The 24,777-nt window shown below is 52.9% G+C and overlaps 1 protein-coding gene across 8 annotated transcripts in view; it reads right to left on the bottom strand.

Moving 5' to 3' along the window:
- NAV1 (neuron navigator 1) overlaps positions 1-24,777 on the bottom strand; it is a 242,916-nt gene that overhangs the window by 12,150 nt on the left and 205,989 nt on the right. For 5 of the 8 annotated variants that reach the window (XM_077902448.1, XM_077902454.1, XM_077902449.1 and 2 more), the window contains 18 exons: positions 24,184-24,332; positions 22,161-22,331; positions 20,975-21,027; positions 20,184-20,207; positions 19,970-20,047; positions 16,909-16,992; positions 16,653-16,764; positions 8,376-8,497; positions 4,676-4,872; positions 4,249-4,441; positions 3,988-4,156; positions 3,583-3,680; positions 3,318-3,413; positions 2,939-3,098; positions 2,263-2,498; positions 1,081-1,235; positions 875-946; positions 204-400 (listed from right to left, as the gene is read on the bottom strand). In XM_077902448.1, the coding sequence (XP_077758574.1) occupies positions 204-400; positions 875-946; positions 1,081-1,235; positions 2,263-2,498; positions 2,939-3,098; positions 3,318-3,413; positions 3,583-3,680; positions 3,988-4,156; positions 4,249-4,441; positions 4,676-4,872; positions 8,376-8,497; positions 16,653-16,764; positions 16,909-16,992; positions 19,970-20,047; positions 20,184-20,207; positions 20,975-21,027; positions 22,161-22,331; positions 24,184-24,332 (2,366 nt within the window). The remainder of the gene's footprint in view (positions 1-203; positions 401-874; positions 947-1,080; positions 1,236-2,262; positions 2,499-2,938; positions 3,099-3,317; positions 3,414-3,582; positions 3,681-3,987; positions 4,157-4,248; positions 4,442-4,675; positions 4,873-8,375; positions 8,498-16,652; positions 16,765-16,908; positions 16,993-19,969; positions 20,048-20,183; positions 20,208-20,974; positions 21,028-22,160; positions 22,332-24,183; positions 24,333-24,777) is intronic. The other 3 variants (XM_077902451.1, XM_077902452.1, XM_077902453.1) reach the window with 3 other exon arrangements.

Raw genomic sequence — 24,777 nt, 5'->3', positions numbered from 1 at the left:
CGAAGTGATTTACCCAAACCACGGTGCTAACTTCTAGGGAAACGCTTGGTAAGTAATTAAGTGGTCCTGGGTCTGAAGCCACGAGGCTTGCCACTCCTTTACATGCTGAAGATTCCAGAAAGAAATGGAAACTTCCCACTGGGTGGCAAAGCAGGAAAGGGAAGCCACCTTCCGACCCCAAGGGGGAAGCTGAAGCCCAGTACCGATGAGGAAGTCTGAGGTGCTGTGCTTCTCGAGGAAGGTGTGGAGGTGGTACCACAGCTTGGGCACCCAGTCGAGCACCCGAAGCAGCTCTTCCTTGTTGGCGTTGATGTCGCTGTCCGACTCTACCAGCTTCCTCCTCAGGTAACGAACCAGGAAGCCATTGGCCGGCTCCACGTTGTTGGAGAAGGTCAGCATCCTGCAGCCAGTGATGGGAGAAGGGTCAGGGCGGCCACGCGGACGTTGCTGCCGTTCATCCCCTGCCCGTCTGTCCCTCCCGCCTGCTTCCCACTAGTGGCCACTGGGTTTCTTTTCAAGTAATAGCAGAGTGAACTGAACCAGGGCAGTAGCTGATTCCCAAATCAGTGCCCCTCTTCAGAAAACACCTGACCTCACCGACCAGATGAGGGGGTGTGCGAACAGAAAACCCAAATCACAGCATCCCAGCCCCAGCTCTCTAAGTATGGCAGTTCTTTTCTCTTCTCAAGGGTTCTCTTCCACCCCGTAACCGACACGGCAAACGGCCCTACTCTCTCTTCCCAGCCCAGAGGCCCTGCCTAGTTCTCCTTCCTTGTGCTACCTACTGCCCCTCCAGCCAGATCCTGGGGTTTAACCAGCTTCTCTTAGAATCTTAGGTAGGGTTGAGAGGTTTATCCAGGGTCACAGCTCTTACCTGAAGCTCAAGTGTAAGCCATGATTAGGTGTCATTTTTACAGGCTGATTGGTGGTACCTATGATATAAGGACTGTGGGAAGAAGGAGGAAAAATGTTTACTTAGATTTGCCTTAACCCTTGCTTTCCACTAAAAAGCAAGGGTTTCCACTAGGAGAGCCTCCACTGGGCTCTCCTTCATCCCACTGTGGTGGGTTTGGGCCTTACCATTTGTGGTACTTGCAGGTCAGAGCCCCATTGACCAGCTCACTGATGGACCCTGCTTCACTTAGGTCATCCAACAGGATCACCAGGGGGACATCCCCAATTCCTGTCTCCCGGTCTATCTGGTTGGCCAGGTTGGAGAGATACAGTTGTAGATCCTGAAATGAAAGAAATAAGTGGGTCAGCACTCAGGAGACTCAGGAGTAGTGAGCACTTGGCTCTGCCTTGGGAGGAAGGGTTTTGGAGAAGCTCTGCTAGTTCTGGATTTCCCTGAAGACTTTGGTTCCTGTTTGAACATTCAATTGTAAACCCAGACTACCGTGGACTGATAGACAGTGGTCCCAAAGGCTCTAAGACAACCGTCTTGTTTTTTATGTTTATTTTAACATTTTTAAAAAAGATTTTATTTATTTGTTTGATAGAGAGCGAGAGAGAGCAGAAGCAGGGGGAGCAGTAGGCAGAGGGAGAAGGAGAAGCAGGCTTCCTGCTGTGGGGCCGACCCCAGGACTCTGGGATCAAGACCTGAACCAAAGGCAGATGCCTAACTGACTGAGTCACCCAGGTGCTCCTCTAAGACAACGGTCTTAAGAAGCAGCTCCTGAATCCCCGAAGAGGAGGGATCATAATTTATTTCCTAAAGGGATTTTCACGGGGCGGGTACCCTGAGCCACTCCAATGGATATGCCTCCTCCTGCTGGGGTGAGCCAAGGTTTGAAGCCACTCCAGGGTGTTGGGGTGTGCTCCAGACATCCAGATTTGGCAGGGGATGGCACAAGGCATAACATGTAATTCTGAGTTCTCCCCAGGAAGCCCAAAGTCAGAGTAATACTGAAAAGAACAGTAGAGAGAGAAGGAAGCAAAAGGAAGGACGGGATTTTGGGGTTGGTGAGGTGGAAATGGGGATGCAGTTTAGTCAATGGTCAGTGAAAGGAAAAGCATAGAACAGAGGCAAGGGGAAGTGCGGAGGAAGAAGGGGAGGGAAAAGTCTGGAGAGAAACTGGGGGCAGAGGATGCACTAGAAAAGGAGAATGTGATGGCGTGCAGGGGGAGGAGGCGAGAACAGTGGAGGGGAAGATTCAGGCGGAGGAGAGGAGAGGCAACAGAAGGGGCAGGAAGGGGCCGGGGGGAGGCCTCCAGGAGGCTGAGGCCCGAGCAAAGGCTGGTGGGGTGTCACGAGGCAGCCACCTTGCAAGACTGCTGGTGCATGTTGAAGGTGCTGACGATGCCCTCGGTGACCTCGCGGCCGGAGCGCTCCACCAGGTACTCGGCCAGCCGGTTGGTCAGGTAGGTCTTCCCGGTGCCGCTGGGGCCCGAGAGGACGAGGCGCCGGTGCTTGAGCAGGAGGCTTATGTAGTGCTGCATCATCGGCTTGGGGACCAGGGTCTCGAACACCAGGCTGTCGACGCACTTCTCCTTCAGACCTGAACCCCCAGCCCCAGAGAGCATGAGCATGACCAGGGCCCTGAGGATGGCGAGGGCCCCCCAAAGGGCGTATCTTTCTTCACCTAGGACCCCGCCGAAGGAACTCAGAGCCCCCTGCCCCGGGGTCCCATGGGAATCTCCTAATTCCGAGTGTCGAAGACATAGATCTTATTTTTAGGGACATGTTCTGAGTTATGGGTGTGTGGGTGGAGTGAGAAACCCAGGCTTTCTAGAAATTTCCCTGGGCATGAAAATGGCCCTGTGAACAAAAGTTAGGACTGGATCCCACTCATCTTTTTATATCTCATGTTACTTAAGTACAGTGACCTGGCACACATAGCTTCTTAGTAAAGTCCTCGTTGAATAAACGCGTGACGCATTATCTGATGTTCCCCTCCTCTCACCCCGTATCGCTGCACCCAAAAAGACAAAGACTGACCTTTGAGGGAGACTGATATGTTGTTGACGCCTCGGCGGCAGGGAGGCATCTCCGGGGGCTCCGCATCTAACACTCGCTTCACGTGGCTGATGCTGTAGCCGTGGATGGACTCGGTGCTCAGTCCCAGGGTGGAGGCTGGGTCCATCTTGGAAATGTAGTCCTAACAGAAGAGAAAAGGAGAAAAAGAAAAAAAAAGAGAGGATCACCAAGATGATGCAAAGCCAGAAGTACCAGCCACAGATTTCAGAGGAAAGAGGAGTAGATAGATGGAGGGAGCGAAGAACCTATGTTTTTCCCAGTTAGCATTTCCCCAGGAAGCATCCCGGTGGGATATCCCAGGAGAAGATGAACCACCTTTAGAGGACACGCATCACTTTACCTTGAACACTTGGAAAACAGCTTCATCCAGCATCTTCCAGTCAACTTTTCCACTGACCTTGCTACAACCGAGGAAGAATTCCTGCTGCTTCAAGTCCTAGATAGCCAAGGGAGAAGTGTGTGAGCCTCAGTGCCGTCACTCCAAGAAAGGAGGGGTGCTCCTAAAAGGCCTTGGAAGTGGGGTGCTCCGGTTTGGGGGATACACAGAGCCCAGATGTTCTTGGATAAAAATAATAGTGTCACCAGGCCTCCCCGAAGAGCCTTACCCCTTTGATGATGTGCTGGGGGGGCATCCGCACCACCACCCGAAGGGTCACTTCCTCCTTTGGACCACAGGTGCTGATGCCATCCATGGGTGACAGGTCTGTCGGCAGCGAAAACAACTATTGGCTCTAGGGGCACCCACAGGCCTTCCTAAACCTTCCGGTCATCAGCCCTTCCAAAGAACCATTTACTACCAAGAGGAAACAGAAGCTCCAAAACTGAAAAGCAATTAAGGTTGCAGGACCAGAACAACTCTCCAGGTCTCGCGACACCGGGGTCGCCTCGGTTGAGGCACGTTAACCTCTGTGACCCGAGAGCGGTGCTACCGGAGCGAGTGGAACGCTGTGCCAGTGAGCCAGACCCTTTTCTTCTCGCCACCCGGAAAGGTTCTTCTCCCAAACAGGTACCTGTGTCGGTGAGGCTGGGGCTGGAGGAATGGGTGAGCGCAAGGCCCAGGGAGCGGCGAGGGGATGCTAGAGCCGACGATCCGGGGACCTGCCCTGGAGTGGAGCCTGACGAGGGGCCCGGGGCTACCTTCAGCCTGTCATTCTCCGCCTTCAGCAGGTCCACCTCCAGCTGCGGGAGAGCAGACAGGGCGGGGCCGCAGAGTTGGGACGGGCCCCAAGGCCCCCCGCTGCCCTTTCCTCTGCTCCCGCCAGGCTACGCACCTGCATGTTGTGCATGGTCTCCCGAAGCTGGTCCAGCTGGTGGGCTGAGTTGAGGGCTTCTAAGCGGATGTCTGTGAGCTTCATCTCTTTCTCCCACAGCTCGGAACGCAGTTCTGATACCTCCTTCTTCTCGGGTTCCTCTTCCTCATTGCCGTGGAACAGTCTGGTGTGGGGCACTGGGTGAGCAGGGCCCCTGGAAGAAAGCAAGAATGAGGCCGGGCCACGCGGGGCAGCTCCAGGGTTACGAGGGGACTCTGAGACCCGTGGTTGGTGGGCTCAGAGGTCATCAGGAGTGCGAGGGGAGGCCCACGCCGGCCTCACACACCCTGGGAGAGGCCTGCAGTGCGGTGTCATTTGTCCAGGGGCGAACCTCTGGCCAGCAGTGCGTACCAGTCCCCGGGCTGGGTGGCGGGCAGACAGCACTTACTCGGTGACATCAATGCCCACAGAGGAGGAGTTGGAGGACTTGATGGAGGGCGAGGCGGTCTCCGTGGAGCCGTGCTGTAGTTTGGGGGATGACGGGGCGGAGGAGTCGGGTGTGGCAATCTCCTCGATGTCGGAGTACGAAGAAGCTGACTTGGGTCCCTTTTTTATGCTGAAGGCTTTGTTGAAGGAACTTCGCAGCTGGAAAAAAGCAGATCCAGGTAGAGAGACATCAGGGCTCCACTCTGGAGACTGGGGAGGACTGCTTTGGGATTTCTGAGACAGAGAGGTGTACAGGCAGGGTGTCTGCTGGCTGTAATTAAGCCTCCCTCTTAAGGCGTCACTTGATTCATGGATGTGGACAGAAGAGTTGCCTAGAAATCAGGGCTGAGAGAAGTGAACTGTTCTGGCTTGCTGTTGTAGGCTCTGGGAACTCCTAGGGTCTGCTCTCTCCTGTGGGGGAATATGCCCCTGAGGGGAACGCACAGAAGCCCCCGAGGTCACATGGTGGCCAAGCTCTCAATGATCCAACCCACCTTCTCCAGCAGACCAATTACTGCTCAGTCTAGAGCCTCACTCACTTTGGGTCTAGGATCCACCGCGCCATGACTCATCAGATCAGAATCCATTTACCTATCTACCTATTCACCAGAAACTGGCAGTACGATTCTGTGGAAATTGATTATAGGGAGTAGCATCAACTTTCTTTTAGTGTCTCTTGGGCCCAGCACATCCCAGAATGGTTAAAACAATCAGATACAAGTGCTTTCTGCTATCTATTCCCACTCAAGTGTCCTAGAGTAAGGAATGTTTCCTAGCATTTCCTCAGAATACTTGGGATACCATAATCCGACCACAGCTTGTTTGACCTTAGGTGTTGATGAGCTTGGGGGTTTAGGGCAGTGAGCTAGAGATGCGAACCAGGGCCTGTCCCACCCGTTCACATGCATCCATATAGCATGCACACACACACAGGGTCACAGATATGGAATGGCAGCAAGAGACAGAGAGTAAAGGAGGGGTCGAAGGCTGTAGGGGACAAAAGCAAACCAGATCTCTGGGACAGTGAGACAAAAGAAAGGAAAATTTGAGGATACTCTTTCAAAATGTCTCTTCTATAACACAGGAAGGCTGTTAGGTGAAGGAGCAGAGCTGAGGGCGTGTTGGGGTGTCTACTATGTAGGACGTAAAGGAGGCCCAATCTGGCTGTGATGGGGATATGAGAGAGAGAGCATGTGTGCAGGTAGCTAGAGTATGCGTGCAGGGGAGAGGTTACTGCGGAGGAGTCAAGGCTTGAGAATCCCATAGAGCTCGGTTCTCTGTAGAGACAAGGAACCCAGGGTGGAAAGTGGACTTGCTTGAGATTGTGGAATTGAAGGAAGGCCTGGGGCTGGAACTCAGCCTTCCTCATTTTCAACCCAATGGTCTCTACATTGCTGCCTCATGGGAAGCTGTGTGTATATGACAGAGACACAGAAAGGGAGTGAGTGTGTGTACGTGAGCGCGTGTGCATGTGCATGAGTGTGTGTGTGCACGGAAAGAGATCTTGTGACCACAATCGGCCTGAAGCACATGTCCTGTAAGATCACAAAGACCCTGAGAGAGAGACAGGACTGTTCTCTGTGTCATTCGGGGTTCCCACAGCACAACCGCTGGCAGATGATCCCTGGTGTTACGTGGGGAGGGATTCCCCAAGTTCATGGACCGAGCAAAACGAAACAGACTCTACTCAGGCACATCTCAGGACGTCCCTATGCGGATATGCACTGGAGGGCTTCTCAGATGGGATATGGCGTCACTGTGTGAAGGAGCACTGCCACGGACTAGCGCACAACACACTCTGGGAAATGCCAACCTGAAGAGTCAAGTTTAAGTAAGTCTCCCGGCATTTTAGGCCCTTCATATCGGCACCCCGCCCTACTCAGTGCCCTGGCTACACTGGTTTCCTCCTTCGACCAGGCAGGTCCACGTAGAAAGCATCTCAACACGCTCTCCTATCATAGTCCCATCTCGGTTTAGCTTTTTCCTCCTCTGTGGGGTTTCCCTGCTCTTCTGTAATTAGTTTCATCCATGAGCGCCTCTAGCACTCCTTGGCGGAAGTCAGCATTTCAGCACCCACCGCTGGATTGTTCCCAATACCATATGTACACTCTTGGTTTTTGGTTTCCCCAGCAATTCTGCAGGCCCCTGGGTGGTTCAGATTACACTCTCCACCTTTCCCCATCCTTTCTAACACCTGGCACAATATTGGGCTAGGTTAGTGGAGCTCAGATGTCTGGTTCGTAATGGAAAATATGGAAAATCTGGGTTCACTTTCTGCTTGTGAGACTATGTGAATCCCTGAAAGGTCTTTGGAAACTCCATGGATACTCAGGTTTCAGGGCTTCAGGTTTTTGGGTGGTTTCAAGTGCCCTGGACTGGATCATATCCTCTCCTATCTCTGGTTTATCTCCCTGTAGAGCTAAATCCTCAGGTGAGACCCAAACTGAACTGGCCTCTTGAAACTGCAGTCGAAATAATGTTCATCTAATGATTCTCTTCCATTTTGGGCTTCTAGGGTTTGAAGGAACAACAACAACAAAAAATTAGAAAACTTGTTTCCTGGGTAGGAGGAACTCAAATTGACTGCTTTTATAACAGGCTGATTTTGTAACAAGGGGAAGACAGGAGGGAATAGATCAGGATTTTGTTTAAATTTCCCATTTGGCCCCCAACCAGACCACTCCTCTGTCCTCATATGGGGCAGCCGTGGATGGACCATGCAGTGGAGTGAGTTAGGAACTCCGGGGTGGTTGTTACGGTTAGTTTTATGAGTGGTCGCTCTTTCTTTACGGGGAAGGAGTTGCTCTGGAAATGGGGAAGGGATGGCAAAAGGAAAGAGAAAACAAGGAGAGAGGAACTGGGTCTCTTACCTCATAGACCTGGAAAAAAATAGGGATTTGAAGTCAGCATTTTGAAGGGAAAAAAAAAGAAGCAACACTTAATCACTCATTTCACACAGCTGGGACCCATCTGTGCTATACAAAGATTTGGGGGCCAGTCCTACTGAACAGGGGACAGAGGAGCGAGAAGTCTCCATCTGGGGATCCTTTCCTTACCACAGGCAGCGGAGGAGCAAAAGGTGTTTTAGATCTGCCTACGGAATTTCAGAAAGGGCATCCAAATTCAGTCTAGGGCTACCAGGAGCCAGCTAGGGGGTTTGGAGGGGTGGGGGACTATGTCTGGGCTAGTCAACAGGAATATAGAGGTTCCTTTGGAAGTAATATGGAAAATTCCACCAATACCTCTCCAAAAAAATTGAAGAAATGACCTGCAGGAGCATCTAGAATGAATGGCTTTGTTCAGAAAATCTTCTCTCCATAGTATAGAAGGGAATGGGGGTGGGATAGGCAAAGGGCTTGATAGGAGGTTCCCTTCTGGATATTTCCTTCTGTTGCCAAACACATTTGACCTACCCAAAGGTGTGGAGAGCCCAGGGAAAGTGGGTGTGGATACAGGGTTGCAGGGACAGCCTTGGTGCAAGTGGGGCGTGAGGGGGAGAACAGGGAGTTTAGCGGACCTTGCTCTGAGCAGAAGCCTGGGGCTTCCTATCAGCCCCAAGGAACCATATCTTGGTTAATTCTGGAAGGAGCCGATCCCTATGCTGAGGTGGAAATGACCCACCATGGCTCTACATGGTTCCCACCCCCAAAACTTCGACCTACCCAGCTCTTTTTTTTCTTCTTTTTTGCATCAGCATCCTTGCTGCTGCCAATGCTGGAATGGCTGGTGATGCTGTTGAGGCTCGAGATGCTATCCGAGGAGTTCTGTCTCTTGATCCGGAGTTCTAGGGACCACGTACAAGTGGGAAGAAGACACACAGGGGAGATTTAAAGAAGACATGAGACTTATGGCAAGTGCAGCTGCAGAAGGTGTAAGAGAAGGGCACCAGTAACTCCTATGTCCACATTATTCATTTTTGGGGTCATTCTATCAACAAATATTTATTGAGTGCCAATTGTGTTTCCATAACAAAAAAAAATGCTAATGGTAAAAAATGAATGATCCCTGTTCTCAAGAAGCTTCCAGTCCAGTAGGATAAATACACAAACTAGTGAACTCTGCCTGAATAGGTGTGAGAAAGGCTTAAGGAAAGCTGTCTTTGATGGAAGACATCAACCTATCATTTTTTTAAAGTAAACTCTACCCCCAGCATGGGGCTTGAACTCACCACCCCGAGATCCAGAGCTGGACACTCTACGAATGAGCCAGCAAGGTGCCCCTCAGCCTACCATTTTCATGATTTTCCCCGGCAATACTCTTCCGCTGCCTGGTGCTCCAAGGCCAAGTGTAACTAGCCATGTGTCCTGCATTTAACCTCAATGAGCTTTAGTTGTCTCATCTGGCAGGTAGAAAATCTTCTCCACTCCAAGGAGGTTTAGAATGGCACAAAACATGATCTACTTTTCCACCACAGGGAGGGAAAAAGTTAACCAAGGAGGAGATGGTTCAGTCTTGAGAGAACAGAAGTTCTTCAGATGGGAACACTGGAAAACCCACATAGGGCTGAAGAGAAAGCACATGCAAAGGCCCCATGCAGGGCTCTGGCTTTGCTTTGGGGAACCTCAGGCAGACTGGAAGGGAAGCAGCCCAAGGAGCACGGCGAGGGGAGAGGGTGGAGGTTAAGCTCAGGTCAGACCGGGAGAGCCCTGAATGTCTTTTAAAGGAAATCTGCCTTTGTGCCATAGGGAATGAGCAAGGGCAGCAGAGATCCTGGAGCAAAAGCAGAATATAACCAGACATATTTTTTAGAGAGGGAGCAAAAGTGAGAGGAGAGCATGCAGTGACTGGAGGGGCAGAGGGGGAGAGAGCAAATCCTCAGGCAGGTCCCCCCGGAGCATGGAGTCCAACGCAGAACTCGATCCCTGGACGCCGAGATCACGACCTGAGCCGAAATCAAGAGTTCGATGCTTAACTGACTGAGCCCCCCAGGCGCCCCAAATACAATCAGATTTTTAAGACCTTATTATTTTGAAATAATTGCAGACTCACGTACAAAGAACAATACAGACAGGTTGCGTGCACCCCGCGGACAGCGTCCTCCGATGTTAGCACCTTCTCTAACTACAGGACAAGGTCCTAAGATTCGTTTTTTCCATAGCACTTCCTACGTTACCACGGAGAAAGCAGTGGAGGGAAACCAGAGTAGAGGTGGGGGACTGGTCAGGTGGCGATGTGCAGTTGTCCTTCTAGAAATAAGAGCTGTTCAGCGAAGATGTGGGTAGTTGCTGGTTATTTTCTCACTGTCTCCGTGACCGTGAGTGCCTCTTTAAACTCTAATCTTCCTTTCATACTACTGGGGAAACAGGATCCTAGGATCTACCAAAGCTCACGAAGCACACGGAAAACCCTTTTCAATGATTACCCAACCACGTTTATGATAGTATGGAGTACCTCCACTTATTCTAGGGCTGTGGAAAATTCTCAAGAGAACATGCTGACTTGACGTAAAGAAATTTCCATTTGTATAAAAATGGATACATCTATCCATATTTATTTGTTGGTTTATGCAGAAAATTATTTCTAGAAAGAGTCACAAGAACTATTAATAGTAGTTACCTCTGGGGAGTGAGATGTGGAAGGGGGGGTTCAGGGAGGGGGATTTTATTTTATTTTATTATTTTTTTAATTTTTATTTATTTATGATAGTCACAGAGAGAGAGAGGCGCAGAGACACAGGCAGAGGGAGAAGCAGGCTCCATGCACCGGGAGCCCGATGTGGGATTCGATCCCGGGTCTCCAGGATCATGCCCTGGGCCAAAGGCAGGCGCCAAACCGCTGCGCCACCCAGGGATCCCGGGAGGGGGATTTTATATTTTACCACATACCCTTTTGTTCAGTTTACATCAGGGGCTGACAGACTTTTACTGTAAAGGGCCAGAGAGTAAATATTTCAGGCTTTGCAGCCATACGGTCTGTTATACCTCATTAGCAATGCTGTTGCTGCATTAAAGCAGCAGAGACAATATGTAAAAATTGAGTGTAGCTGTGTTCTAGTAAAATTTTATTTAAAAAACAGGTGATGGGCATCTGGGTGGCTCAGTGGTTGAGCATCTGCCTTTGGCTTAGGTTGTGAGCGAGTCCGGCATCATGCTCCCCGGAGGGAGCCTGCATCTCCCTCTGCCTGTGCCTCTGCCTCTCTGTGTGTCTCTCATGAATAAATAAGTAAAACAATATTAAAAAACAAAATAAAACAACAACCCACAGGTGGTGAGGGCACCTGGATGGCTCAGTCTAGTTAAGCTTCCAACTCTTGATTTCAGCTCAGGTCATGATCTTAGAGTCACGAGATTGAGTCCTGCATCCGGCTCTGCACTTAGCGCAGAGTCTGCTTCAGGTTCTCCTCTCTCTCTCTCTGCCCCTTCCACTTCTCTCTCTCTCTCTTCTGAATTAAATAAATAAATCTTAAAAACCAAAAAACAAAACAGGTGGTGAGCCAGATTTGGCCAATGGGACATGACTTCCTAACAACCCCTAGCTCACATTTTCCCTCTAGAACATGTATTGCTTTTATGATAAAAATAAGTTTAATTTAAAAATGAGTTAATCTGGGACACCTGGGTGGCTCAGTGGTTTAGCACCTGCCTTCCTCCAGGGCGTGATCCTGGGGTCCCGGGATCGAGTCCCACATCGAACTCCTGCATGGAGCCTATTTCTCCCTCTGCCTGTGTCTCTGCCTCTCTCTCTCTCTCTGTGTCTCTCATGAATAATAAAAAAAAGAAAAAAAACTGAAATGGGTAAAACTACAGATGAGAAAGTGTTGGTTTGTCTATTTGTAAGGAAAGTAGAGAGAATGTCTTTTAATGCTGGACATGTTGAGTTAGAGACACCACCTATCAGATGATCTAAGTGGGAATGTCCAAAAGTGTTTGGAAATAGAGGTACAAAATTCAGGATGGGGATACAGGTTGAGAGGACAGAGATACATATTAAGAGGAGGTTGTAAAACTTACTTGAGCTAATAAACTCAGCAAAGTTTGTTGGATACAAGACAAATATATAAAAAAAATCTATTGTATTTCTATACTAGTCATGAATAATCTGAAAAGGAAATTGGTAAAACAGTTCTATTTACAATAGTATCAAAAACAAATTTAACAAAAGACTTATATACTGAAAACAGCAAAATGCCACTGAAAAAAATGAAGGAGTATTTAAATAAATGGAAAGGCATGCCATGTTCATGGAAGATCTATTGTTAAGATGGTGATATTTTCCAAGTCCATATACAGAGTTAACACAATCCTTCTCAAAATCCCAGCCTGCTTATCTGCAGAGACTGACAAATAATCAATCTGATTATAGAATTCACATGGAAATATAAAGGGCACAGGGTGGACAAAACTGTCTTAAAAAAGAACAAAGTTGGGGGATCCCTGGGTGGTGCAGCGGTTTAGCGCCTGCCTTTGGCCCAGGGGGCGATCCTGGAGACCCGGGATCGAATCCCACGTCGGGCTCCCGGTGCATGGAGCCTGCTTCTCCCTCTGCCTGTCTCTCTCTCTCTCTCTCTCTCTCTGTGTGTGTGACTATCATAAATAAATAAAAATTAAAAAAAATCTTTAAAAAAAAAAGAACAAAGTTGGAAGACTAAGACTTCCTGATTTTAAAGCTTACTACAAAGTTATAGTAATCAAGCAGGGTGGTAATGGTTAAGGACTCACAAATAAAGAATGGGATAAACTGACAGTCTAAAAATAAACTTATGTTTATGGTTAAGTGATTTCCTACAAGGGTGCCAAGATCATTCAATGGGGAAAAATAGTCTTTATAACAAATGGTGCTAGGACAACTGGAAAGTCATTTTACAACAGAACGAAGTTGGATCCCTACCTCACACCATATATGAAAATTAACTCAAAATGGGCCAAAGAACTAAATGGAAGAGCTAAAACTAGAAAACTTTAGAAGACAACATCAGAGTAAATCTTCATGACTTTGGATTAGACAATAGGGTTTTTATATGTAATATCTAAAGTATAAAAAAAAGAAAAAAAACTAGATAAAATATACTTCATCAAGATAAAAGTTTTTGTTCTTCAAAGGACACTATCAGGAAAGTGAAAACAATCCACAGAATGGGAGAGAGTATTTGTAAATCATACCTTATAAGGGTCTAACATCCAGAATATATTAAAAACCCTTATGAGTCAACAGTAAAAAAGACAAATAATTGAATTTGATTAAAAAATAGGCCTAGATTTAAATAGACATTTCTCCATAGATACACAAATGATCAATAAACACACTAAAAGAATACTCAGTATATCCTTAGCCATCAAGGAAATTCAGATCAAAATCACAAGACACCACTTCACATCTACTAGGATGGCTCTAACAAAAAGAAAGGCAGTAGCAAGTGTTGGCAAGGATTTGAGAAATTGGAATCCTCATGCACTGCTGGAAGGAATGTAAAATGGTGTAGCAATTTTGAAAACCAATGTGGCATTTCCCCAAAAAGTTAACATAAAGCTACCATGTGCCCCAGCAATTCCACTCTTAGGTATATACCCCAGAGAGCTGAAAACGTATGTTCACACAAAAGCTTGTACTTGAATATTCATAGCAGCATTCTTCATGACAGAAAAAAAATGTGAGAACAATCAAATGTCCATGGACTGATGAAAAGATTAAAAACGTGGTATGTCCACACAATGGAAGATTATTCAGCCATGAAAGGAATGAGGTACTGATATAGGATATAACATGGATGATTCTTGAAAACATTATGCTAAATGAAAAAGCCAATTACAAAAGAGCATGTATTGTATGATTCCATTTCTATGAAATGTCCACAACAGGTAAATCCATAGCGTCAGAAAATAATAGATCAGTGGATGCTGAGGACTGAGGAGGGAACAGAAAATGATTGCTATGGATAGGAGATTTCTTTGTGGGTGGGGAAAATGTTCTGGAATTAGATAATGGTAATGGCAGTAAAGATGCTAAAAACTACCGAATTACACACTTTATAAAGGTGAATTTTATGGCATGCAAATTACATCTCTGAAAGTTCAAAATGAAAAAAGAAGAGGTTATAGAAGCCACAGGATGGATGTGAACACTAAAGAAAGTGTGTAGAGTCATTAAAAAACGGCTGTGGCTGGGCACCTGGGTGGCTCAGTCTGTTAAGCGTCTGACTCTTGATTTTGGCTCAGGTCATGATCTCAGGGCTTTGGAACTAAGCCCCGTGTGGGGCTCTGGGCTGAGCACAGAACCTGTTTAAGGGACGCCTGGGTGGCTCAGCGGTTGAGCGTCTGCCTTTAGCCCAGGGCCTGGGATGGAGTCCCACATCAGGCTCCCTGCATGGAGCCTGCTTCTCCCTCTGCCTGTGTCTCTGCCTCTCTCTGTCTCTCTCATGAATATATAAATAAGATATTTTTTTTAAAAAAGAGAACCTGTTTAAGATTCTCTCTCTCCTTGTCCTGCTGCCCCTCCCCTTACGAGGTAGTACAAGGCCAAGATGGGAATGATGACTCAGAAGCCATGGGGAGAACTTAATGAAGGAAGGAGACCTTAACAGGACCAAATATTGGAAATCTTGAGATACTGCCTGTGTATGTGTGTGTGGCGCAGGTGTGTGTGTGTGTGTGTGTGTGTGTAGAAGAAGGTTTTTTTGAGCACCTACTACATGCCTGGCTCTATGGTGAATGTTCACATAGATCTGATTTGATACAACAGACTTCTGGTTAGGGATTATGTCTATTTCACATAAGTCAAGTAAACTAAGTACTAAAAATTATTAAATTCAGAAAAAAAAAAGGGGGGGGGGAAGCCTGGGTGGCTCAGTGGTTTAGCGTCTGCCTTTGGCTTCAGAGTCCCGGGCTCAAGTCCCATATTGAGCTCCTTGCATGGAGCCAGCTTCTCCTGTCTCTGCCTCTGTGTCTCTCATGAAAAAGTAAATAAAATCTTTAAAAAATAATAAAATTATTAAATTTTGGGAAAATGGGTGTCCCTGGTGATTTCAGTGAAAGCAGTCTTAGGGTGATAGTAATGTGAGCAAATTATAGTGGGGTTAGGTGGGAAAGAGAACTGGAAGGTAGGGTGATGAAGGAAAGAAGGAAATCTATCTAGTAGAAAGGAGATAGTGGATACATCACATCCTTTGCCTTCCTTAAAGATAAAAGAGACTTTAGGAGCATTACAAGCAGAAGGAAAGGAGCAAATGCAGAATAAGAGGTCAAAGATGCAGAAAAGTGTGTGTCTGTGTGTGTGCATGTGCAGACGAGTTGGGTATCAGTGCTAGAGGGAGCATCCCAAAGCATGACGAAAGGGAACCCTCTTGGCCAGAAAGGACAGCCCCTTCCAACAAAACGGGAGAAACATAAAGGATCAGATGAATATAAATTGATGGAATGAAGAAGTCAATGGAGTTCCTATTTGAAAATGTTCATTTTCTTGGTTAAGGAGGAGGCAAAGTCTAGGTTCAGAGGGAGGCAGGTAAGCAGCCAGAGTAAGGGGCCGGAGAACATGATGGAAGTTGGGGATCTCTGCTAGTGGGATAAAAAGGCGGACAGACTACAGACAAGTTAGGGGACCACCCCACTACCCTGGAAGGCTGCCTGGAGTCAGAGGTTGCAGGGTTTAGGGGCATCAGACCACTACGCATCTTGACTTTGTCAGGCAAAGCTTGGGTGGTTGTTAAATGCCAAGGCTGACTTATCATTTGAGCCTCACTTAGGCTCCGTGATCTTTGCCTCATTTTTTTAAAAAATATTTTATTTATTTATTCATGAGACAGAGAGAGAGGCAGAGACACAGGCAGAGGGAGAAGCAGGCTCCCTGCGGGGAGCCTGACGCGGGACTCGATCCCGGGACCCCGGGTTACAACCTGAGCTGAAGGCAGATGCCCAACCGCTGAGCCCCCTGGGCATCCCTCTTTGCCTCATTTGAAGAGCAGATTGCACCCCCCTGGAGAACTGACATGAGGATCAAATAAGAACGTGTGTGTGTGTGTGTGTGTGTGTGTGTGTAAAAATGTAAAGTGCTAATTTTTTAGACTTTATTTTGTAGAGCAGTTTTGGGTTCACAGCAAAAATTGAAAGGAAGGTATGGAGGCTTCCCACAGCCCCGTGTGGCCCCCGACAGGCACCCCACTCTCAGCATCCCCCACCGGAGGGGCGCATCTGTTACAACTGATGAATCTGTGCCGACACGTCATCATCAGCCAGAGTCCACGGCGGACACCAGGGTTCGCTCGTGGTGTTACAGACAGTCTAAGGCTCTGAACTAATGTATAGTGACAGGCACTTTCCATTCTAGCATCACACAGAGTATTGTGCTGCCCTCACACCCTCTGTGCTCTGCGTGTTCACCACCCCCCACCCTTCACAGTCTCCTCCTTCGTCTTTGCCAGAATGCCATATAGTTAGAATCGTGCGACATGTAGCCTTTTCTCATTGCTTTTTCCACTTAGTGACGTGCAAGGGAGACTGCTCAGGATCTCTTCATAGCGTGCTAGCTCATTTCTTCCAAATGCTGAATAACGTCTCATTGACTGGCTACAGCCCAGCGCATTCATCCATCTGCCTACCTGAAGGGCATCTCGGTTGCCTCCACGGTTTGGCAGTCGCGGATAAAGCTGCTGTCAGCCTTCTTTGAGTAAGGAGTAGGACTCCCGGATCAAATGGTTAAGAAGAAGACCTTTAGACTTTTTTAAGAATGAAATGCTATTTTAACCATGGCCTTTGACAGCTCTTGGGCTCCGCCCTCAAGGTTCAGGGGAGGACCCCCGGGGATGATGGGTGTGCTCTCCTCTCCCTCATCCCCAGGGGCGGTAGGGTCATGGCCCTGGCACTGATGAGTCCGGAGCATCACACTGAAGGGCATCAGGGGGCCCTCACCTTCTAAAAATTTGATATGGGACCTGGCACATCGTAGGCACAGACCAAAGTCTCCAGTAACCCCCTTCCTGTCCTCCTCCAACCTGTGGTTGGACGTCCTACCTTTGGGTGTGGTTTCTGAGGCATTAAGGGCTCCCTGAATGACGGCCTGTGCTTCAGAGTTCTTTTTCTTCAGAAAGTCTATGGTTTCCCGTAAATCCAGCAGCTCCGTGTCCTAAGAGAGAATGACACTGGTGTCATTAGCTGGGATTAGCCAGGCAGTGGGCGCTGGAATTCCACCGGGTTTGCTAGAGAAGGCGGGGAATTCTGAGGGGAGGACGCTAGCCTGGCCCGTGTGCCCCAGCTCCCGGCTCCTCACCTTCTCCTCCGCGGTCTCTGCCAGGTGTCGCAGGCGGGAGGTCATATTCACCAGGCTCTGCTCGAAGGCCGCCACGAGGTTAGCCTGAAATAAACACAGACGGAGGTCCCTAAGTCACCTGAGGCCTGGGCAGGGAACAGAGACTGTGGGGGGGGGGTAGTTGGGACTGACTCTCTGTGTCTTAGCAGCGACCGATGCCAACAACCCTCCTGGCGATTTCTGAATACTGATTTCCCTGAGCAGACAGGTGGAATCGAACCCCTTGATGTTCGGCCTGAAGACAGGTTCTGGTGGGGACGAGCTTCCGGAGCGATGAGGTGGCAGAGACAGCATCAGGGCAGGGCAGGCTTCGGAGGCCCTGGGACACTGGGGATCTAGTACCTGTCACCACAAGAGGTGGGACTGTCCCTCTGCTCTTCAGGAGGCCTGTAACCTCCAGGGCTTTGCAATGGTCTCGACTGAACTCCTCCACTGCTGGCGGGCTGGCCCCATGGATCCAGATCACCTCCCAGTAGAAACTGCTCGGCGCTTCTGTCCACCTCTGCTCCCAGGTGCCCTCTGTCGTCCAGTCTGTCCTGCTTCTAGCCCCGGGGTCTGCAGGCGGCCTCCGCAGGGCGGGACAGCAGTAGGCCGCGTGGCCACTAGGTGTCAGGTGTGCTTCACGAGGAGGAGGCCGGCGGTGGAGGGCGGAGGGTGGCGCTGAGGCCCCGGGGCAGCAAGGACAGCCCTCCAGCTGTTCCGGGGTGGCAACACGTATGGGAAAGCCCGAGGGAACCCGGGGATGGAGGGATGGAGGGATGGAGGATCCACCATGGCTGGAGGGCGTCTGAGCACGTCCGTGACCCCACAGCAAGGAGTGCGGGCAGGCTTCGGGCAGACCCTCGGCCCAGAGCTCTGGGATGGGGTCTGTGGCAGCTGTGCCTGCTTCCCGTGGACCAGGGCTTCTCTCCTCCCGGCCGGGTCTAGCTTTCACCGCCTGCCCTTGAAACATGACCCAGGCTCCTTGCATTTGACAGTCGCTGGCGGGATGCGTTTGGGTCTGGGCGGGCAGCCTCTTGCAGGCACCGGTGCTATGAGGCTACAAGGCCTGGGCGGTCCTTGGCAGACCTGTGTCATGGCCATGACCCCGAGCTGTTGGCTTCCACCCGCTGTACAGGGAACTCCTGTTTTCTTGGCCTTGGGCTGTGTCTCGTTCACTTTTCTACATCCCTGCCCAGGTCCGTAAACACACTGCATGGGGTCCCCGGACATCTCGTGAGGAACCCCAACGACGGCTGGCTTCTCGTGTGCTGTCTTGGCCTCTTCTCATGGGGGCCCCCTTCGCTCTGGAGGGGCTTTCTTCCCGTCTCCTACACACCCTCTCCTTCCTCTGAGCCCTCCCTGACCCTCAGCCTCACCAGGGTGCCTATAAGACTTCAGGGCTGAGCCACGGTGCCAGGGCGAGGCTGGCACTTGGCAGAGGTGGAGGGCTTCTGGGCCCTCCCTGTCTAGGGTGTGCCCGCGGCATGGGCAGCTGGGAAGCGCCATGGAACACGACAAAAGCGCTGTCAAGGACCAGGGGATCCTGGAGAGCTCTGGTACCATGTCTCTGCTTGAGGGCAGGGCTCCGACCCTCAGCAGGAATCTGCCTCTAAAATTGAGAGCCCGTCATGTCTGGGTGTTCTCTCTTGGCCAGGACACTTCCTGTTGGAAGAAAAACCACCCTCTACATTCATTTTCTTGGCTCTCCCGCAGCCTTGACAGCACGGTGGCTGACGGATGCTGTAAATGAATCAGACACACCGATGTCCTCTCCTCCCGGCGCCTCTCCCCGCAGCGTCTCCCAGATGTGATCCCGGGGTGTGCAGGACGTGACCCGGGTCACCAGCCGTGGTGGGTGGGGCACGAGGGAGGGAAGCCATGGGGCTCTTGCTGACATTATAAGTCTTAGGACTTCCCAAGAGCGGAAGACGGTGCATGACATGGGCTTCAACTTAGGACTTAGGACTTCCCAAGAGCGGAAGACGGTGCATGACATGGGCTTCAAACAAACCGGTAAGCGTACCACGTAGGAGTGGGGGGTTTGGGGAAAGAGCAATATAAGAAAATAACCAGCGTGATGAGGGAAGCGGTTGAAATAGAATGGAAAGCTGCAACACCTGGGGGGAGAAGTGGTCTCCTCGATCCCAAGGGAAGACCCCAGGCCTGACAGCTGAGTTCCCCAGAGAGGAAGGGACAAGAGAGGGGAAAAAAACAACAACAACAACCCAGAAACTCCTGCGGAAATTGCAGACATGGTTACTTTTGTGCGAACACTTGGAAGGCTCCTGCAATTCCGGCTCAGCTGTTGTTTACAGCGTTGGGGGAAAATGGGTCTTATGTTCTCTGTTTGCAACTTGGCCACAGGGGAGACACTACTGAAGCCCAGCGAGAGGAGGCGGCCTCATCTCCCGCCGTGTCACGGGGTAGAAGAACCAAGGCCTACAGGAGAGCCAGTCCAGCGGGACGGACTGAGGGCAGGTCGAGGGCGGGGACGAAGAGTTCTGGCTCCCAACCTGAAGCTCAGGTCATTCCTGCCCCCGCCCAGGGAGCCTGCTAACAGAAGGCCGTTGGCAGTGAGGACGCAGCTGGACTGGGGGGCGGTGCGCTTCCCAGCGGGTCACGCCTGCCACACAGAATGCCACTAGCCGGTCCTGGGCCTGCCCAGGTGTGCGGCACAAACGACGTCATGAGCATGTCCCGGGGCAGCAGCAGAGAGTTCCAAGGGTTCGCCAACACGTGGCCACTTGTGTCCACGGCCATGCAGAACCACCCCCTCTCTGGGGAGTTCAAAGACGGCCAGGCACGAACTCGTCTACACCCGTTAATCAGGGTTGGGGCAGAAACAGTTCTCTGTAAGAATTGGGACTCAGGGAAAGAGCGGGCCAGGCCCGGGTCCATGTCGCACAGCTGTGAGTGGGACCTGCTCCCTTGGACGCTAAGCCCGGGGGATCCCTGCAGGGAATTCTCCTCCTCTGGCTGAACTTAGGTGACTTATGGCCACTGTAACTGCCTGGGTCCCCCCCTCCTTCGCGGCACTCACGTTGGCAGAAAGTTGAGACGTCAGGGTGGCCACTTTTTCCTGGGACGACTCCAGTTCCCTACGAAGCTTCCGGATTTGCTGTGAAAGGAAGAGAAATACAAACTTAATGGTGGCGGCAGCAGCAGCAGCAGCAGGAGGAGGAAGAGGAGGAGATCTGGGAGCGGAACGGGGCTCAGCGGTGTTAACAAGCAGAGACAAAGGCTTTGCACCCTACCTCAGACTGCATCCTCTCCTCAGCCTGAAGAAGGAGCACAGAAGGAGAGAAAGAGAGAGAAGGGGGTAGTTACTACGGAGGTGAAGAAGCCGGGCCCGGGGCGGGGCGGAGAACCTGCAGAAGTGGGACTCGGGGGCCGAGACCACTTCCCGGCCCGGCCCGGCCCTCCCGAGACGGGCTGAGCCCCTATCTTCGGCCTCAAATAAAAGGTGGCTCTGGAGCTCGGGCTCCAGCCAACCGGGTCATTGCCAAGATGGCTGGGAGGTGAAACTCCAGTTGATCTGAAGACTAATCCCTACCGCCGCTCACGCGAAGGAGTAAAGAGAACCAGGGGAAGGACAGATGGAAGAACCGAGTTACACCCCACGGCCAAGGGCGCGCGTGCCCCGTTCCCCGCGGGGACACCTGGCGACTTCCGTCCATGCTAGGATGCGGGACTCCTATCAACCTACACCTACCCGGCCCGCCTTGCCACGGACGCCCCCCACTTAACCCTGGCACAGAACGGGCTGTCGCCAGGGCATTGTCGAGTTTTCAAAGGAGGGGAGCAAAAGGCACCAGCGTTGGCTCAGGAACCGCTGGTGAGGCCAGAAAGGCCGCTGAGAGCTGACGTGGTCAACCGCGTGCTCCAGGTTCTAGGCGCCTCCCCGGCCCCCAACCCGACCCAGCAAGGCACAGTGAGCAGTTAGCGGCCCCCACCCACCCACCCACCCCGCTCCCGACCACCACGGGCTCCAGGGAGCAGGGCCGGAGCGGCGAGGGGGCGGAGGGGAAGAGAATAACGCTCTTACTGAGGAGTACGTGGAGGAGGCACTGGACGCCAGGGACAGCACAGAGCCGTGGACTGGAAGAGAAATAGAGCGCACAGTTAGCAGGGGCTCCAGGGACGGGGGCTTCCTGGGCAGAGCCCTGGGGCAGGAGTTTGGACTCTGACTCTGGAGGCCATTCGGAGCAAACAGGAGGGACACGGCGGCGGGCCCCAACGGGCATCACGACAGCCCCGGGCAGGCCGGCGACCTGGAGGAGGCGAGGCCCTGAGCAGAGCTAGCCTCCTCCTGCAGTCTGCACTCTTGGGCAGCCCGGGGCTGGCGGGCCCTGGCTCAGGTGGCCCTGCTCCGCGGGGCATGAGGGTTCAGGGGGAGGGATGCAAGGGGTCGGGGGGCAGGCGTCCTCTGAGCTTCCCAGGCAGAAGTGCTGAGGCTGCGGGGCAAGGGGAGTTTCTCATCAGAGCTGCTCAGAGCAGGTCCCGCAATCCCATCCTCTCCCCGGCCCTGGGGGTCACGCAGATGGCACGTGGGCTGAGGTGTCAGGTCCTGGCCCCACTGACTCACTAGCCCTACTGACAGAAGCACCGTGCCCTTGCAAGGATGCCGCTGCTGAGGCCGAGCGGGCCCCCCCCCCCGCCAAAAGCCACAGTGGGAAGCCTGCTGTCCCGGTAGAGCCTGCGTCCTCCAGGCCCTGGCCACGCACACCCGCGTCACCACAGACAAGCACAGGGCCCTCCCTGAAGCTGACCTTTGGCACGTTCTCGAAAGAGGAATGAGATGCCTAGTTCCTTCCCAGGATTTAAGAGCCCCCCCCTCCATGTCCCTGGCTCTTTCCACGTTTGCGGAGAGACTGCGGGGAAGAGAGACTGCTGCTGGGGCGCGGAGGGGAGGGGCTGCGGCTTCCGGAGCACTCCGAGGGGAACCATGGAACCCTTCCATGCTCCACGCCCCGCCCCCGGCCCCAATGGCAGGTGCTCCGTCCCAAAGCCCCAGCGCCAGACAGTGCCACCCAGAGCCACCCAGAGGTTCCTGGGCCCCCAGACCCTTCAAAGGGATGGGAAGAACGAACTGAAATGGCCCCGACTCGATGTTCTGTGAAGCATATACGTGTGTGTGGTGGTGGTGGTAGTGGCGGCAGTGGAGGTGGCGGTGGGTGAGGGGACCCAGCAGAGCTGGAATGAGCGTGAACCGCGCTGGCATGAAGTCTCACCGTCGTCCGTGGGGTCTCGGAAGGATCCTGACCGAATCATCCCCTTGGGTCTCTCGGCCAGGGACAGGGTGCTCCCCATTTGGGAGCCGCTGTACAGCTCGAAGGCCGCCTCGTGGGTGGGGATGCTGTTGGAGCGGGTGATTCTTGGCGTGGTGGCCGCAGTGGGACTCACTGGAAGGACAGAGGGGAAGGGGACAGGAGAGGGAGGGGGAGGGCAGGAGAAGAGGCAGGGTCATCAGCTCTCTGGGTCCCTTGGGGAACGGAGCACCAGGAGCACGGGAGCAAATGGTGAGGGGGTGGGAGAGGGAGGGGCGGGAGGGGGCGGTGGGAGTGTGCAGGCAGCTGGTGGAGGAGTGGGGTCTCTCCCGGGGAGGTCGAGCCCTAGTGGAGAAGGACCCTGCTGTCGGGAGTAAAGGTGGAACAGCGTTTCCTATTTTAAAGACTTTCCCTCAGCCCTGCCTGCCCGGGGACTGTCGCTTTTGAAGGCTGGGGGCCTGGCAGCTTTCCCGCGACTGTCCCATCACTTGAATGTGCCGATGAAATGGGATGTTGTGGCTCCGTAAAATACAACTGGCAGCCCGGGAGTACTAAGAGTTCAGACCAAGACTGGATCGATCTGAACGATGACAAGGAGGCAGCTAGAGAAGGGGGCCGGATGACGGGCGGGCTCGGCGGCACCGGAGGGGGCAGGGACCCTCCCCGCAAGCAGTGTCCTTCTCGGCCACTGGTCGGTGCTGACGCGGCAAGAAACCTATCCCTCCCTGGCCGGCGGGCCCCTGGCCGGAAGGTCGGACGGACGGACGGAGCAGGCCAGGGTGCCAGGTGAGGCTCCTGGAATCCGCCTGGAAGCTGGGCTCTGCGGGATCCCTGCGGGCCTGAAGCACCTGCTGTCCCTGCCCCTCACTGGGGCGACAGCCTTCCAGGTCTGCACCCACATGCAGCTCCCCGGCCTATCGTTGTGCCTCCACACAGGCGGGTGGATATTAGTCCCTCCGTGGGGACCGTGCACAAGAGGACCGTACACCTCCCTCGGCCCCTGCGAGGACGTGAGGCGGTCCTGGTGGAGCCCAGCCCCGCATCCTGCAGCATCCGTGCATTTCCTGTCGTCTGGCCCTCGGTGCAGACGGAGAACATGCTAGCCCCATCCTCCACCTGGCGGCCCTCCCGCCACCGGATGACCTTTCCTGAAGAATCACTCCCTGCCCTTCTCTAGGCAAAATGAGCCCAGTTTCTCCTCGAATCCTCCCCATCTGCCCCCCAGTCTGTTACGGGTCTTTGTCGGCCCTTACTGCTCTCCTTTCCTCGGCTGGACGAGGAGGTGGATCTAGAAAGACAACAGCAAACCGCCAGCCTGTCCCCAGCTCGGCCCTGCAGGGGCCCCCACGGCCTGTTCGCGGCGCCTGCTTCCCCCACGCAGGGCTGGGTCGCTCCCGTGCGGGGCTACAAGGCTCCTGTCCCTGCCTCGGAGTCCGCAGTCTCCTCGGGCTTCCCTGGTCCGCCTTTCTGTCCCCTCGGGCTTCAGGAAGGGGGTGGCCCGGCCGCGTCTTCAGAGGTGCTGCCCCCGGGGCGGCGATGGCCCAGGCTCTGCGGGCTCTGGAGGCAGATCCCCTGGCTTACGTCAGCAGCTGTTCCCTCCTTCCCGTCCCCCAGCCCAGCAGCTCAGTATTGCTGCCCCGGGCCTGGCGGCTCCTTTCTGGCAACCACTGCCTGTCCCTGTCCCTGTCCCTGCTCGAGTCTGGTCCTCCGGGCCTTGGTTTATGGCTTTCCTGCGCCCTCATTCAGACTCCCCGAGGCTACGAGGACCCTACAACGTGGGCCCGGGGAGCGGCCTTTCGGTTTAGGATCATCCTGGAGCACTCTGCCCCCAGTCTGATTTTGGACGGGTAAACGGAGTCATCATGGAAGCGAGCCGGTGTGGCGGGGGTCGAATGGAGATGGAGCGTAGAGTCCAGCTGCCTGGCCTCATGCAGCAGGGTGAGCCCCCCTGCAGCCCGTGCCGCAGCGAGCGACCCAGAACACTGACCTATGTTGGTGAGCTGGCCCTTTGCGCTCAAGGACATGGAGAGAGCCGGGGGCGACGGCAGCTCCGACTGGTCGTCGGACTCGGGCAGCCCGCCGATGGTGTGCGAGTGTCGCCTCTCCTTGGTGTCCTCCTGGGACTGCAGCTGGTACCTGCAGGGCACGGGAGACCTCAGTCTGGGTCACTGCCAGGTGGAACCACAGCTCAGGCCGGTGGGGAGCTTCGGAGGCAGGATGAGGAAGAGGAGGGGAGGACAAAACAGCCCAAGAGGGGGCGAGGGACGTTCCGCCTGGACACCTTCCCCCCCGGCCACCAAGAGGGTCCCGAAGGACCAGCAAGTAGCGCATGGGATGTCCTGAGGTGGGGACTGAAATGAGGGAGGGAGCATCTGAGAGCCTCCACCCCGAAGCTCCAGGTAGAGAGCTCTGCGGCCCCACGTGTGGGCTCCTTCCCCTAACCGGGGACATCAGTGCCGCAGGGCTGGCAGAGGACTGGGGTGCCCTGCTCGTGCCCATCTGTGTGACTCCACAGGCGGCCTGTTCTCCCTCTGACTGTGACGGAGAGGGACACACAGGATGCTTAGGACTGGGATGGCAC

The sequence above is a fragment of the Canis aureus genome, chromosome 6 (genome assembly GCF_053574225.1).
Source record: "Canis aureus isolate CA01 chromosome 6, VMU_Caureus_v.1.0, whole genome shotgun sequence".
Classification (NCBI taxonomy): domain Eukaryota; kingdom Metazoa; phylum Chordata; class Mammalia; order Carnivora; family Canidae; genus Canis; species Canis aureus.
This window is presented reverse-complemented; position numbering and strand designations above follow the sequence as displayed.